The 14,441-nt window shown below is 42.3% G+C and overlaps 1 protein-coding gene and 1 long non-coding RNA gene across 5 annotated transcripts in view; one reads left to right on the forward strand and one right to left on the reverse strand.

Annotated features, from left to right (window-relative positions):
• ADGRB3 (adhesion G protein-coupled receptor B3) overlaps positions 1 to 14,441 on the forward strand; it is a 701,435-nt gene that overhangs the window by 316,530 nt on the left and 370,464 nt on the right. For all 4 annotated transcript variants that reach the window (XM_019537601.1, XM_019537603.1, XM_019537600.1 and 1 more), the window contains one exon: positions 11,440 to 11,634. In XM_019537601.1, coding sequence (XP_019393146.1) covers positions 11,440 to 11,634 — 195 coding nt within the window. The remainder of the gene's footprint in view (positions 1 to 11,439; positions 11,635 to 14,441) is intronic.
• The window catches only part of LOC109311775, a 15,686-nt gene continuing 7,011 nt past the window's right edge, over positions 5,767 to 14,441 (reverse strand). The window contains exon 4 of the long non-coding RNA XR_002101612.1: positions 5,767 to 5,777. This is a non-coding gene — a long non-coding RNA (uncharacterized LOC109311775). The remainder of the gene's footprint in view (positions 5,778 to 14,441) is intronic.

Below are 14,441 nucleotides of genomic sequence, written 5' to 3' on the forward strand. Positions count from 1 at the left end.
GAGAGAGAGAGAGAGAGAGAGAGAGAGAGAGAGAGAGAGAGAGCATCTATATGTGCACTTTACTGCACTTTACTGCAGAGCTGACTTTAGCTTTGCAGTAAAGCATCACTGTCTACACCTGATCTGGTATTAGGGTATACTCAATTAACTCCACCATAAGATAGTCCTGGCAAGGACAGCACTATCCTATGGTGGAGTAATTGTGTGCACTGAAACGTACATGTAGACAGTGACCAGGTCTGGCAGGCTTGCCGCCTAGCCTGCACTTTACCATCCTCATTCCCCAACCAGTGCCTCTGCCACCTGCCGCTGCCATCCGGAGCCTGGGGCCCACCCCTACCTAGGCCTCCTGCCAGCCTAGAGCTGCTCTACACCAGCTCAAGCTACTGTGATCCCAAGCGCTTGTGTGAACATTATGCCTGGGAACAGTTGACTCTGGTGTGAACTGCACCAGAGTTTATGATGTCACTGTAATAGCACATATACAAGCACCCACTGTGGACTAGACTGAGACCATTGACTACTTTCAGTGAAAACAAAGTGACAAAATGCTTTAGCAGTTCCTTCACAAAGGATTTGTACTCCTAAAGAGAAGAGCCCTTAAGTGGGATTAAATTATAGGTATTCAAAGCAACAAGTGTGTCTTGCTATATTTTTATGTTTACATAGTACTTCTAGGATGCTAGGTGTAACCGTAATAATTGTTTGAAAAAATAATAATGACTGAAATAATATTATTGATCTGCAGAATTTTTAGCTAATTTGGACCTTTTTTTGTATGCTCTGGGAGTTGGGGAGTACTTTAATTTATTCACATGCTCTGGGAGAGGGGGTGCACTCAAAGAGCCGCTCTAATTAAAGCACCTGGAATGTCTCATATATTAGTATCCCCACGCTTCCCTGCTCATGTAGAGGCACGCTTTATGTTTTTATTTTTAAGAACTCTTAGGAATAATATAATAAAAATAAACATGTTATTTAGTTAAAAGAAGAAGAATACATAATTTTTAGACCCCATATTCCTTAATTATACCAAGTCATGTTGAGTGACAGAGAAAAAATATATTAATGATCTTTTGGTCAGGTCTCAAGGAGATGGATTTCTCACAGGCTACAAACAGATGTTACATTGCTTCCTCAACAAAGTACAGCCATTTAGGTATTCATGTCTGTTGTCTGGGACAAACCCTAAAAAGGTTTGTGGGATAAGGGGCAAAAACCATGACACTGCAGCTATGTTGCCATAGCAATGTGCTACCTCAGTCTAGTGTGTTGCTACGGTTACAGAGCAGATAAAAATAACCATGCACTGTGCACACGGCGCAGTATGGGCTGTTACTGTGCCATTATTTAGTACGTCCAAAAGAAGTAACAAATGATGGTGTAGTAACAATGGTGCTACAGGGGCACATATAGGCACACCTAAGAAGTGTTAACAGTTTGTTCCAAGACATTGTGAAGTGCATCTGAACAGTTATCCCAGGATTAGTTCACTAAATCAATGGCAGAAAAGCAGCAGCCAGTCATAGAGTCATAGATGGTAGGGTCATCAAAGGATCATCAAGTCCGACCCCCTGCCAGAAACAGGAAAAAGTGCTGGGGTCATGTGGCCCCAGCCAGGTGCTTGTCCAGTCTCATCTTGAAGACCCGCAAGGTAGGGGAGAGCACCACCTCCCTTGGAAGCCCATTCCAGATTATGGAGACCCTAAATGTGAAGAAGTTCTTTCTGATGTCCAACCTAAATCTGGTCTCTATCAGCTTGTGGCCATTGTTTCTGGTTATTCCCAGGGGTGCCCTGGTAACACAGCATCTCCTATTCCCTGTTGACTCCCTGCCCCCTACCCCCCAGGTGAATTTGTATACTGCCATGAGATCTCCCTTCAGCCTTTCCTTATGGAGGCTGAAAAGGTTGAGGTCCCTCAGCTTTTTCTCATAAGGCATTCCCTGCAGGTCTCTAACCATATCAATGGCCCTCCTCTGGACCCTCTCAAGGTTGTCCACATCCTTCTTGAATTGTGGCACCCAAAATTGGATGCAGTACTCTAGCTGTATCCTGACCAGTGCCGTATAGAGGGGAAGCATCACCTCCCTGGACCTGTTCATGGTGCACCCTTTAATGCATGACAAAGTGAGGTTAGCTCCGCTAATTACTTCATCACATTGATGACTCATATTCATCTTGGAGTTGACAATGACTCTGAGATCTCTTTCTGCCACTGTGCTGCTGAGAAGGTCATCCCCCAACCTATAGGTGTGCTGGTGATTCCCTACCCCTAGGTGCAGCACCTTGCACTTGTCCTTGTTGAACTACATCCTATTGTTCCCTGCCCACTTCTCTAAACTGTCCAGGTCCACTTGGATTCTATTTCTTCCCACCTGTGTGTTTGCTTTACACCATAGTTTGGTGTCATCTGAGAATCTGGACAGAGTGCTTTCCATTCCCTCATCCAGGTCACTGATGAAGATATTGAACAGCACTGGCCCAAGGACTGAGCCTTGGGGGACCTCACTGCCTACATCTCTCAAGGTTGATACCAACCCATCCACTACCACTCTCGGGGTACAACCCTTAATTTTTAGACCTCATATTCCTTAATTATACCAAGTCATGTTGACTGACAGAGAAAAAATATATTAATGATCTTTTGGTCAGGTCTCAAAGAGATGTCATCTATGGCACAGCCATTCAATTTGTTTTTAAGAATAGGATGGGATACCATGTCAAAGGCCTTCTTAAGGTCCAAGTAGATGACATCTACCTCAAGTCCTGCATCTAAGCTTTTAGTGACCTGGTTATAGAAAAAAACAAGGTTAGTCAGGCAGGATCTACTTGCTATGAACCCATGCTGGTTGCCCTTCAGCATTATATTACTCACTGGATTACAGATGTAATCTATGATCATTTTTTCAAGGGTTTTCCCAAGGATGGAGGTGAGACTAACTAACTTATATTTACCCATATCCTTCTTCCTCCCCTTCTTGAAAATAGGGACCACATTGGCCCTTTTCCAGTCCTCTGGGACCTCACCTGAGTGCTACGAGTGCTCAAACAGCCATGCCAGTGGCTATGCTAATTCTTTCAGCACCCTTGGATGGAAATCATCCAGGCCTGCTGACTTAAACACATTCAGCCCCTCCAAGTATCTCTTTACTAGGTCAGCACTGACAGTAGGTGGGCTGCTGTTTCTCCTGCTACTGTCACTAATGTATTTGGGAGATTTGTCTAGATCTGAGTTCAAGAATACAGAGGCAAAAAACTCATTGAAGAGCTCTGCTTTGTCCCTTCTATCTGTCACACTGCCCTTGTCTATCCTGTAGGGGTCCTATGCCGCCATGTGCCTTCTTTTTGCTCCCTATATACCAGAAGGACTTGTTGTCCTTATTTTTTATCACCAGCCAGAGTTCTAATGCTGCTTTGGCTTCCCTAACTGATTCCCTCCAAGTGCAAACCAAGGAGGTATACTCTTCCTTGGTAGCTACCCCCTGCTTCCACAGCTTGTATGCCCCATTTTTTTGCCCTTAGGCTTTCCTGGCTTTTCTGTTTGGACAGGAGTGTTTCTTGGCCACTTTGCCCCCTTTTCTATGCAGTGGGATTGTCTCCTTCTGCACCAGAAGGATCGCTTCCTTGAGGAATGACCACCTTTCCTGGACCCCCATTTTGTCAATGCTTTTGAGCTTTAATGCCTCCTAAGCACCCTGAAGTCCGCATTTCTGAAGTCTAGCATTTCTGCCCTGCTGGTTATTTTTCCCACCCTTCGCCAGATAGTGAATTCAATCAACTCATGGTCACTATCCCCTAGGTTGCCTTGTACCTGCAGATCCCCCACCAGGTCATCCCCTGTAGCCAGCAACAAGTCGAGCAAGGCATTCCCTCTAGTGGGATTGTATACCTCCAGTGTTAGGTGGAGGTCCTGTAGGCAGGTTAAGAATCTACGTAAGTGATTAGTTCTGGCTGACTGATCCTCCCAACAGAAGTCAGGGTAGTTTAGGTCACCCATGACAACCATATCTCTTGACCATATGGCCTCTGAGAGCTGCCCAGAGAATTCCAGGTCTAGCTCATCCTCCTGGTGTGGCAGTCTATAGTAGCCTCCCACTTCCAAGTCCCTTTCCCCTCGACTCCCTTGTATCCTAACTCACAGTACCTCACTTTGGCCTTTCTCTGATCCCATCTTGATTATAGAAGATGTATATTTTTCCTTATCATAAAGAGCTACACCCCACCCCCTTTTTTCCCTGAGGAATGCTCCTGTTTGCCCAGCCTGTTTGTGTGGCTCGGGAGTGTGGCTCCTGCCCACCTCAGCTATACAGGGATGGGAGGGTGAAAAACCCTTCCTGATCCCCTATAGCTGGCCTGGCTTCTTGCCCCTCCCCCTCACTCTCCCCAGCTTACCTGATCAATGCTTCCATGTGTGGCTGGGGGGAGCCGAGAGCACACATGCGCCAGAGCACACGTGTCACACACAGTCACTAACCCCTGATTAGAAGGTTGATGTGTGTGCACAAGAATACTGCAACATTTTTGTTCTGGGACAAATATAGTCACCGCTGGTTCCAGGATAAATGTAATCTTAGCTATGGTGACACTAAGTTAAACACTGATATATTGAATAGGTCTATGCAATTTAGAATGGCAACAGAATTGTGCCCAGGACTACATTTTTAAGCTTTTAATTTAGATGCCTAACTTTAGACAGCCATGGTTGCAAATTAAGTCTATAAACTTTCTGATCCTTAATCCCTAGTACCTATTAAATGGTACTAATGATAATTACATGACAAAAAAGTTGTGAAGACAATTCATTATTTAATATTTATTAAGGGTGCTCAGATTCTCAATTTAAATATTCTACAGTTTTCTTCTTAAATTATTTAGTATCTAGTGCTAACTAGGAGGGGGAGATACAAAACAAAATCTTTGCAGATAATGAAAGATACTTTAGATATATATTTTTTGTTCAATTATTTTATTTCATTTTTATTTTTACTTATTTGCTATGCCTATCTCAGAGTAGACCAATGACAACATTAGTAATGACCAAATCTTAACCTAAGCCATCAAATTGCAAAATTTAACAAAAATAGAGGGTAGAACTGCTCTTACTGATTCTTTAAATGTATGATGCTTTAAAATCTTTTATAATTTGCCTAAAGGCTGATGTTTACAAGCTTTTCAGACTGCATATAGCTATTTGGATTTACATGAATTACAGTACCATAAATAAAATTGTCAATTTGATGCCAGCAGCCAAGGCTTGACTTTGTCAGGATTAATTTGTATAGACTTTAAATGTGTCATACATGCTGACAAATCAGAGGACATAGACAGCTGAGACCCTGAGTCAAAGTCCAGCTAAACATTTCAGTCATTTTTCAAGTACATAGATATATAATGCATGCTGCTAGAGGTAGGGCTGACAATTGAAGTATCACTTTAACAGCTGCTTCATTTCACCATCTCTCAGCTCATAAACTTTATTTTTAATGAGCCTGCTTGAAAGACTACTAAAAAATGACCTTCACAGAATGCTAGAAGGACCTGGAATGATGACCAGAGTAACTTGTTTGGGCAATGGAAGGCAGCGTATAATTCAGGGGTGGGCAAAATACAACCCATGGGCTAAATCCAGCCCACCAAATGATACTACCCAGCCTGCGGTTGCTTCTTTGTAGGAGAATTGTATCTGGCCTATGGCTGTCCTAATTTTCAGCACCTTCCACCCTTCTCTCTTCCCTATGCTATAGCCAGCTGCTGCAGCAGCAGCCAGTCTCCCAGCCTGATCCACCCTGTTCTTTCTCCCCAGCTCCCAGTGTATGCTTCAAGGCAGGGGGTGCTGAGCTCCTTACCAGGCTTCTGCCCAGTGAAGCTGTCTACACAGCTCCAACCCTCTAGCCCTTTGCAGACCAGGCACCCCAGCCCCCCAGTGAGTCAAAGATCAAGTAAGATTCTCCCTGCTGGTGGTAGAGGAGGTTCAGGGGAAAGAGGACCAGGAGCCATGGGTTATCAGGGTTCTGCCAGGCTGAGGCCTTGTGTTCCCATGCACTGCTTCAGGCAGCACCATATAGGTGCAGCTGGAGTGGCTGTCCAATCCTGGCCTGGCTTCTGCCTGACCCTGAGTCACTGGCACACAGCCAGGTAGGGCACCCACATGGCTCAGCATGTGTAGGAACACAGCATAGCACTGTCCTGGCCGGGCTATGCACCAGGGACTCAATGAGGGACAGTGGTGCAGGGAAAAGTGGGGAGCACACAGTGGCACTGGCCTGGCCAAGCTCAGGTCATCTGTGGCTCCTGGCCCCCTTTTCCCTGCACCCCTTCCCTTGCCCTAGTCCCCAGCATATGGCTGCACCAGCTTTGCAGTGTGCAAGAACACGGCACAGCACCGACCTGGCCTGGTCATGTGCCATGCACTGGGGTCGGGGGAGGGGGTACAAGGAGAAGTGGGGAACAAAGGTTAAGCTCTTCTAACCTTTGTTCACTCACCTCTATGACCTGAGATCGGGGTGGGCAATTATTTGGGCTGAAGGGCCACTTAGAGAGTTTGGCTGTGCTGTTGGGCATGATAGTGAAGTGGGGTGGCCCGTGATAGCTTACCAAAACTCCTTAAGTGTTCTTCTGGCCCAAATAATTGCCCAACCCTGGTATAGTGTAATATATCCTGAATGAAATAACCAGCAGATGGTTAGAAATATGAACGTATATTGTCATGAGCTTCTGAGGAATATAATTTATCTTCTGTCTGGACTTTCAGTACCCACTGCATGGGTACTATGTGGCAAGATCACCAGTGGCGTACATTTTTATATCCATTGAAGTAAGCAGTGCTATGCTAGTTCATACCAAGTGAAGTTCTAGCCTGTGATGGTTAAAGATTTCTGTAGGAGCTACAGGCCTAACATTTACTTTCTCTTGACGGTATTTGCAAGACTCATACATTATTGAGCACATGGGCATAGTTATCTCACACAGCAGAAGTGATCCTGAATGGCACAGTAGCAGGTAATGGTACAGTTCTGGAAATGGCACTACTACTTTCTGCAGAGTGCGCAGACATGCATTTGCATTCTTCTTCCTGCCATCTCTTCCCTGTCCCCACTCCATCCAAGGATGATATAAATGGTAGCAACATTTTATTTTGGTAAACTGGCTGAGGGGTGCAGCAAAGAGCTACATTACATCAAGGGATGTAAATAGCAACACATGAGCGTGCATAATAGGAATTGGTGGTGGGGAGGCTGCTCTGTATAGATTTTCTTACTCACTTCTGGTGGTTACTGTTCCACCTAGAGCCACCTTTTTTACCAGACGACATTCTTTGCATCCATTTTCACTGTTTTACTCTATTGTTGTTTTCTTTTTCACAAATGCCACTGCTGACATTGGCTCCTGTTTAAGACATTGGTCTTATTATAATTCCATTGCCTGTGGGAAAATTTCTGTAGTCAAGGCTCCTACCACTGCACCTATCTTTATTCTCAGGACATGGTCAACATTAGCACTTCAACTGTTGCTGCTGCAGGACTGCAAAATTCTTCAGTGTAAACACATCCTCACTATATCTGTTTAACTCTTCAAAAACATTAAGTACTCTTGTTCTTATTGTTATTTATTGTTTGTATTTTAATAGCAACTGAGGGTGCCAGTCATGGATCAGGAAACCACTGTGCTAGCTAGAGTACAAAATTAACAAAAAGATGGATGTCCTCTCAGAAAATTTTCAATTTATATATCATATGAAAGCTGGAGTAGAAAGAGATGGTGATGCAGTATTGAAGAACATGCTGATCAGTAGTCACAGCTCAACATCTTGCTATCTACTGTCAACTATTTTAAGGGCATTATAATAAAGGAGAGCTTTCACAAGGACAAGAGGGTGACTTTCCAAATGTTTCAGAGGAGGTAACATTCATCGTCCTGTCCTTCTTCAACCCAGTCTGTAAACCTCTGCTGATACCTAACATGGCTAGGTATCTGGTAGATTTTGTCACGCATCTTGATTTATCACAGAGATAGAACCCATGGGGTATAGCCACGTTGTTCTAAGAACTTCACCAATAAGAAGGGTAGCCCTAGATTATCTGTGCTTCCACGCAACATAAGAACATAAAGTGCCACATTGGATTAGACCAATATCCTTCTCTGACATTAGCAGAAGTAGATGCTAGATGAAGAGCAATGAACTTGATAAATGTAGAGTGATCTTTCCCATATGCATTACCCTCTCAGGCATCTGCCATTATTGGTTTAGAGGTGCCAGAGGAAAAATCTCCAACTGTTCTGTTCAACAGTCATTAATAGATCTATAATCCATGAATTTGTCTAGTTCTTTTTTTAATCTGATTATGTTATCTGTCTCTACCATCTCCTGTGGCGATGAATTCCATAAGTTAACTATGCATTGCATAAAAAGTACTTTCTGTAGTTTTAAAGCTGTCTCCTATTAACTTTAGTGGATGCCCCCTAGTTCTAGTTTTCTGGGACTTAGTTAATAACAATTCCCTGTTCACTTGATGATTTTATAGATCTATATCATATCCCTTATCAGGTTTCTCCTTTCCAAACTGAAGAGTCTTAGCTTTTTCAGTCTCTCCTCATACGGCAACTGTTCTACACCCTTGATCTTTTCAGTTGCCCTTCTCTGTACCCTTTCCAATTAAACAACATCCTCTTAGAGAAGTAGAAACCAGAACTGCACACAGTATTCAAGACGCGGGCACGCCATGATTTGTATAATGGCATGATGATGTTCTGGATTTTGCTTTCTATTCCCTTCTGTATTTCTAATCACTGCTGCACATTGAGCTGACCTTTTTAGATAACTTTCCACAATGACGCTAAGGTTTCTTCCATGAGTCATAATAGTTCAGAACCCAGTATTGTATACATATAGTAGAGGTTATTTTTCTTCAGGTGCATTACTTTGCACTTGTCAACATTAAAGTTCATCTGCCATTTTTTGCCCACTTACTTGGATTGATGAGATCTTTTTGCAGCTCCTCTCCAACAGCTTGGGACTCGATACTCAGAATAATTTGGTACCATCTGCCAACTTGGAGATTTCACCGTGTATCCCCTTTCCAGGTTGTTAATGAAAATGTCGAACAAAATTGGGCCCAGCATATATCCCTTCAGGACCCCACTTTTGATCTCCCTTCATTCTGGAAAGTGGCCATTTAGTCCTACCTTTTTCTTCCTATCTTTTAACCAGCTTTCAGTCCACAAAAGAACCTTTCCGTCAATTCCTTGGCAACACAGGTTTTAAAAACCTTTGATGGGGATCTTGTTGAAAGGTTTTTGAAAGGCCAAATATAGTATGTCAATCAGGTCTTCCTTTTCCACGTGCTTGTTAGTACCCTCAGAGAACTCCACCAGATTGGTGAGGCAGGATTTCCCTTTACAAAAACCATGCTGACTCTTCCCCAGCAGATCACTTTCTCCAAGAGCAAAGATTTATTTACCTCAATAATATATACAACCCAGATTTCCTGAACTCCTGAGATTAGAGATGCTAATCTAAAAGAGTCTCCTTTCTCTCCCCTATTCATTCTAAACTATTTTTACAAGATTGCTTTAAAAGTCCACTCTTAAATCTGAAGGAAATCACTGAAAATGAATTTTGTAAACAAGCTTCTCACATAATTTCCCTTTTCTTTTCTCTGAACACTGAAGGAGGCATTCTGCTGAAATATCTGTCTAAAGAAGTCATTTGCCTAAATTAATCTTACAAACAGTTGTACATTGAAATTGAATAATAATGCTTTTATCTTTTTGCTAATGTAGTTAACTGAATAAAACTGTGTAAGTCACCCTGTTCTGGTAACAGCAGCTGGTTACCTAGCAAATAGAAATCCCTGAGGATTGCCTTAGTAGGAACAACCCTTAGGTGCCAGGTAGCTGCTTCTGATGCTCCATAGAGGTATAAGCATCTAGATATACCTTGGAGCAACTTATAACTGCTCTGAATTATGCTGGGATATAGTCCTAGGGTTGAGAGACCAACTTTGTTCACATATTCACCCTTGTTAATTATATATAGTCTATCCCACAGCAACTGAGGATAGAGCCCAAGTATGTTATAGTAGTATTAATAAAAATTCTTAAATATTATATATCAGGATGTTCTTACATTCTTATTTGTTTTCCTTAAAATGTTGAGATTTTAAGATACTGAATTAGTGCTACTTTTTTGTAATTAAACAAAAGCAAAGAATAAAAGCATCACTATATCGTATCAGTCATCCTTCTCTTTGGATGTTGAAAATCAGGCCAACATAAAACACAGGTGAAAGTACATTTTCAGAGGAGATGCCACACAGTATGGCTGCTGGCTATAGAGTTGACTCTGTAGCTACTTTGGTTAGCGGGAAGGTCTGTCTGGTGAACTTTGATGCAGAGAAATTTATACTTTCATATACAACAAAGAGCAGGTTTCTTAAACCTCTTCATTCTTTTTTCAGCATATGCTGGCATTATGACATCTGCCCTTGTGATATGCTTTACATCCTACTTAAATACTGAGTTGGGGTTTAGGAATTTTTGAAATCCACAAGTTCCACTTTGACAAACTGTTCCCTTCTGACAAAAGAAATTTCTTTCCTCTGCATCCCTATCACAAGTTATATTAGTCAGTGGCCTGGCATAGAACTTCAGGGGGAGATAAGTTAAAAATAACCCTTCTGCTCCTTGATTCTTGTTCATATTTCTTCACACTTCCTGAGCATGAGTATTATTCCAAGATTGCAGGGATGCCAATTTAATTAAAGTGAACAAGAGGATCAATGAGTGGTTCATGTCCTTTCATTTTCAAATTGGCCAACATAAGTGGACCGGGATAGGTGGAGAATATCCTACATTAAATTAAACTTATTTTAAAAAGGCAGCCTGGACTAATTTGGCCCTTATTCCTATACAGCTCCTCTTGGGGATTGTCCTGCTTTGAGCAAGGGGTTGGAGTAGATGACCTCCTGAGGTTCCTTCTAACCCTAATTTTCTATGATTATATATTTGGTTTCTGCATTAAACACAATGGCTTTACAGCTGCTTTTCTGGGAAAAGACTGAATGTTCACAGTACTGTGGACAACAGGCTGTGTTTGCAACCCAACCCAATGTATTTGTGTGAGAACAGTTGTTGAGAAGTTATCAGATTCAATGTATGGGTAAATGAATGAAATAACAGAAATAAGATTAAATGATTTATGATCCATTTTATCATTAAACTCTCTAACTCAGTGATAAATTGTGCATTAATTACCATATCCTGTTGTAAAGTTATTTAAAGCTTCTTAAAATAAGTCAAATAAGACTCCTTTATTATTGCACAGCTGACCTGTGGATTCCTAATACTCCTTAGAAAGTGTTCTGTGTATTTTGGTTCAGAAAATTTTGGGTGCAGTAAAGTAGGTTCTGATATTTACTTCACTCTTCTGATTGTCACAGATTAAAGAGCACCTTGCCAAGGGACAAAGGATGCTGGCTGGTGATGGAATGTCCCAGGTCACAAAGACTCTGTTGGATTTAACTCAGAGGAAAAACTTTTATGCAGGGGATCTTCTTATTTCTGTGGAAATCCTCAGAAATGTTACAGACACGTTTAAAAGGGCAAGTTACATTCCTGCATCTGATGGTGTCCAGGTAAGAGAAATACTGTATACCAAGGCAATTATTCTGCTTACAATTTTATTCAGCATTCATTGTCATCTATTTACCCTGTAAGACAAGTTAAATGTCCTTATTAAGTGTAACAGTTGCACATTACTAAATAAAATGAAGGTATTGGAGCAAAAGGACACTGGTACATTTAATATAGCAAACATCTAAGAATAGCAGAGCATCAAAAGTACACGAGTCTTTTTACATAAAGATTGTTCTAAGAACTTTGCATTCCCTATTCTTTTAACATCACTCAACTCTACAGTTTTGTTTGTTCTAGTTCCTTTCAATTAAAAATCTACCCATGATTTTTAGATACCTAATTCATTTAGGCATTGCTTCTGCAGTTCAAAAATGTAGAGCTTATTGAAAGAGTGCATAAGTACATATAATACATTTCATGTCAGTTTTGTATTTTGCAAGTTCAGTTAACTCTTCTTATGCCCTAGGACAATTAAAATGGTGCCTGTGCCATGAACAACAGGGTTTTTCTGTATGATGTGCTGCTTGTCTCAGTGTATAGTATCCCTAAAGAGTGACTGTTTGTCAGGATGCCAGGATCTAGTAGTATTTTGTCTATATTTAGGATTTTATGTGCACTTTTCTAAGTATGCAGGTGCATTTTAAAAAGGAAGCTAAGATAAAATGCAGTAGTACATCACTTATTAAATGGTTGGTTTTATGATTGTTCATAAATTAATAATAAAATAATTTAATGTACAGAATTCTTATTAATGTTTTATGCAAATATAAAGGAATGGACGTAGGAAATGTGAATAAATATAGATGGATGGGTATATTTTAATCAGAATTTCCCTGGAGTTAAGGTTTTGACAGGCTCTCCATTATATTTCTAATTCACTCACTCACTCGCTTTCTCTCTCTCTGTCTCTCACACACACACACACACATATTTCACAAGTTAAATTAATCAACCTAATTTGTGTCATATGTGACCCTCAGCCAGTTCAGACATTTATGGCCTCATTTCTAGGGAATTAGTTTGATTAAAATAGGATGTAGAAACTGAACTAGAAATGTCAGGTTTGCATCCTCCTTTTTTTGTGGGACCAAGGCTTTCAGTAATTTTAGAAAGTTTTGCTCCTAAAACATGGAGTTCTTCACAACAAATCTTTCATGCTGTAAAACAGCAGTAAGCAACCTTTTAACAGCAGACCACAAATACCACCCCAACAGGTGATTTTCCCTCTTCCCCTGTATTTTCCTCCCTGACACAGCACTGACAGAGACTTGTCCACAGTCTCCTCATTAGCCTCACTGACCCTTACCACAAGAGAGACACCGTTACAGTGGGGGGAGGCATCAGTGCAGCAACCAGTCTCTGGTACCTACTACTGCAGGTGCTGACACCATGAACTCCCTGTCATCAACTGCTGCCAACTCCTGTAACTGGCAGGACTGGGCCAGGTAGGGTACTACAAAAACCCCTTGGCTGCTGGCCACACTGCAGAAACCCCATGAGGGGTGCAGGAGCCATAAGATTGACGAGGGAAACTCTGTCACAGGCTGGATGACATCTTCATAACCCATATCCATGTGCTGTAGGTTGCAAACCCTAATACTAAACAATTTGACATTTTTGCTTTAGATTTTCAAGCTTTGGGGGAGCTACAAAAATCTTTGTGAGAACTAGTCTTGAGTGGTTGCCACCAGCAATTCACAGATTTAACAGAGTTCACACACACTAGGGCTGGAAGGGACCTCGGGAGATCATCGAGTCCAGCCCCCTGCCCAAAGGGCAGGAAGTCAGCTGGGATCATACAATCCCAGCAAGATAAGCATCCAATTTGCTCTTGAAGGTGTTCAAAGTAGGTGCTTGAACCACCTCCTATGCTAGGCTGTTCTAGACCTTGGGGGCTCAGACAGTAAAGACATTCTTCCTTATGTCCAGCCTAAAATGGTCTTGCAGTAGTTTATAACCGTTCGACCTCGTCATCTCTTGGGGCGCTCTAGTGAACAAATGTTCCCCCAGACACTGGTGGTCACCCCTGATAAACTTATAGGTGGCCATCAAATCACCCCTGAGCCTGCGTTTTTCCAGGCTAAAGGGCCCAATGGCTCCCAACCTGTCATCGTAAGGTCTGTTTTCCTGATGTCTGATCATGCGCGTGGCTCTTCTCTAGACCCTCTCAAGCTTCTCCACATCCGTTTTGAATTGTGGGACCCAAACTGGATGCAGTACTCCAGCTGCGGCCTCACCAAGGCCGAGTACAAGGGGAGAATGATGTCCCAGGATTTGCTTGAGAAGCATCTATGGATGCAAGCCAGCGTTTCGGTCGCTTTACAAGCCACAGCATCGCATTGCAGGCTCATGTTCATCTTGTGGTCAATGATGACCCCCAAGTCTCTTTCTTCCATAGTGCTGGCCAGCAGAGCACTGCAGAGCCTATAAAGATACTGAAGGTTTTCTTCCCAAGGTGGAGAACCTTGCATTTTTCAGTGTTAAACACCATCAGGTTCTCATCCGCCCATTTGCTGATCCTGTCCAGGTCAGCCTGGATCTCCCTCCTGTCTTCTGGTGTGGATGCTTTGCCCCAAAGTTTGGTGTCATCGGTGAACTTGGCCAGTCTGCGTCTGACTCCAATATCCACATCATTAATGAAGATGTTGAACAATGAGGGTCCAAGGACAGAGCCTTGAGGGACCCCACTGCTCACAGGGCACTATGACGCTTGACTTCCATCAATTACTACCCTGTGGGTCCGACCACAGAACCAATTTCCCAGCCAGTGGATCGTGGTGGACCCAAGGCCACAATTGGCCAGTTT

This window comes from Crocodylus porosus, unplaced genomic scaffold (assembly GCF_001723895.1).
Source record: "Crocodylus porosus isolate Cpor-Errol unplaced genomic scaffold, CroPor_comp1, whole genome shotgun sequence".
NCBI classification, from domain to species: Eukaryota; Metazoa; Chordata; order Crocodylia; family Crocodylidae; genus Crocodylus; species Crocodylus porosus.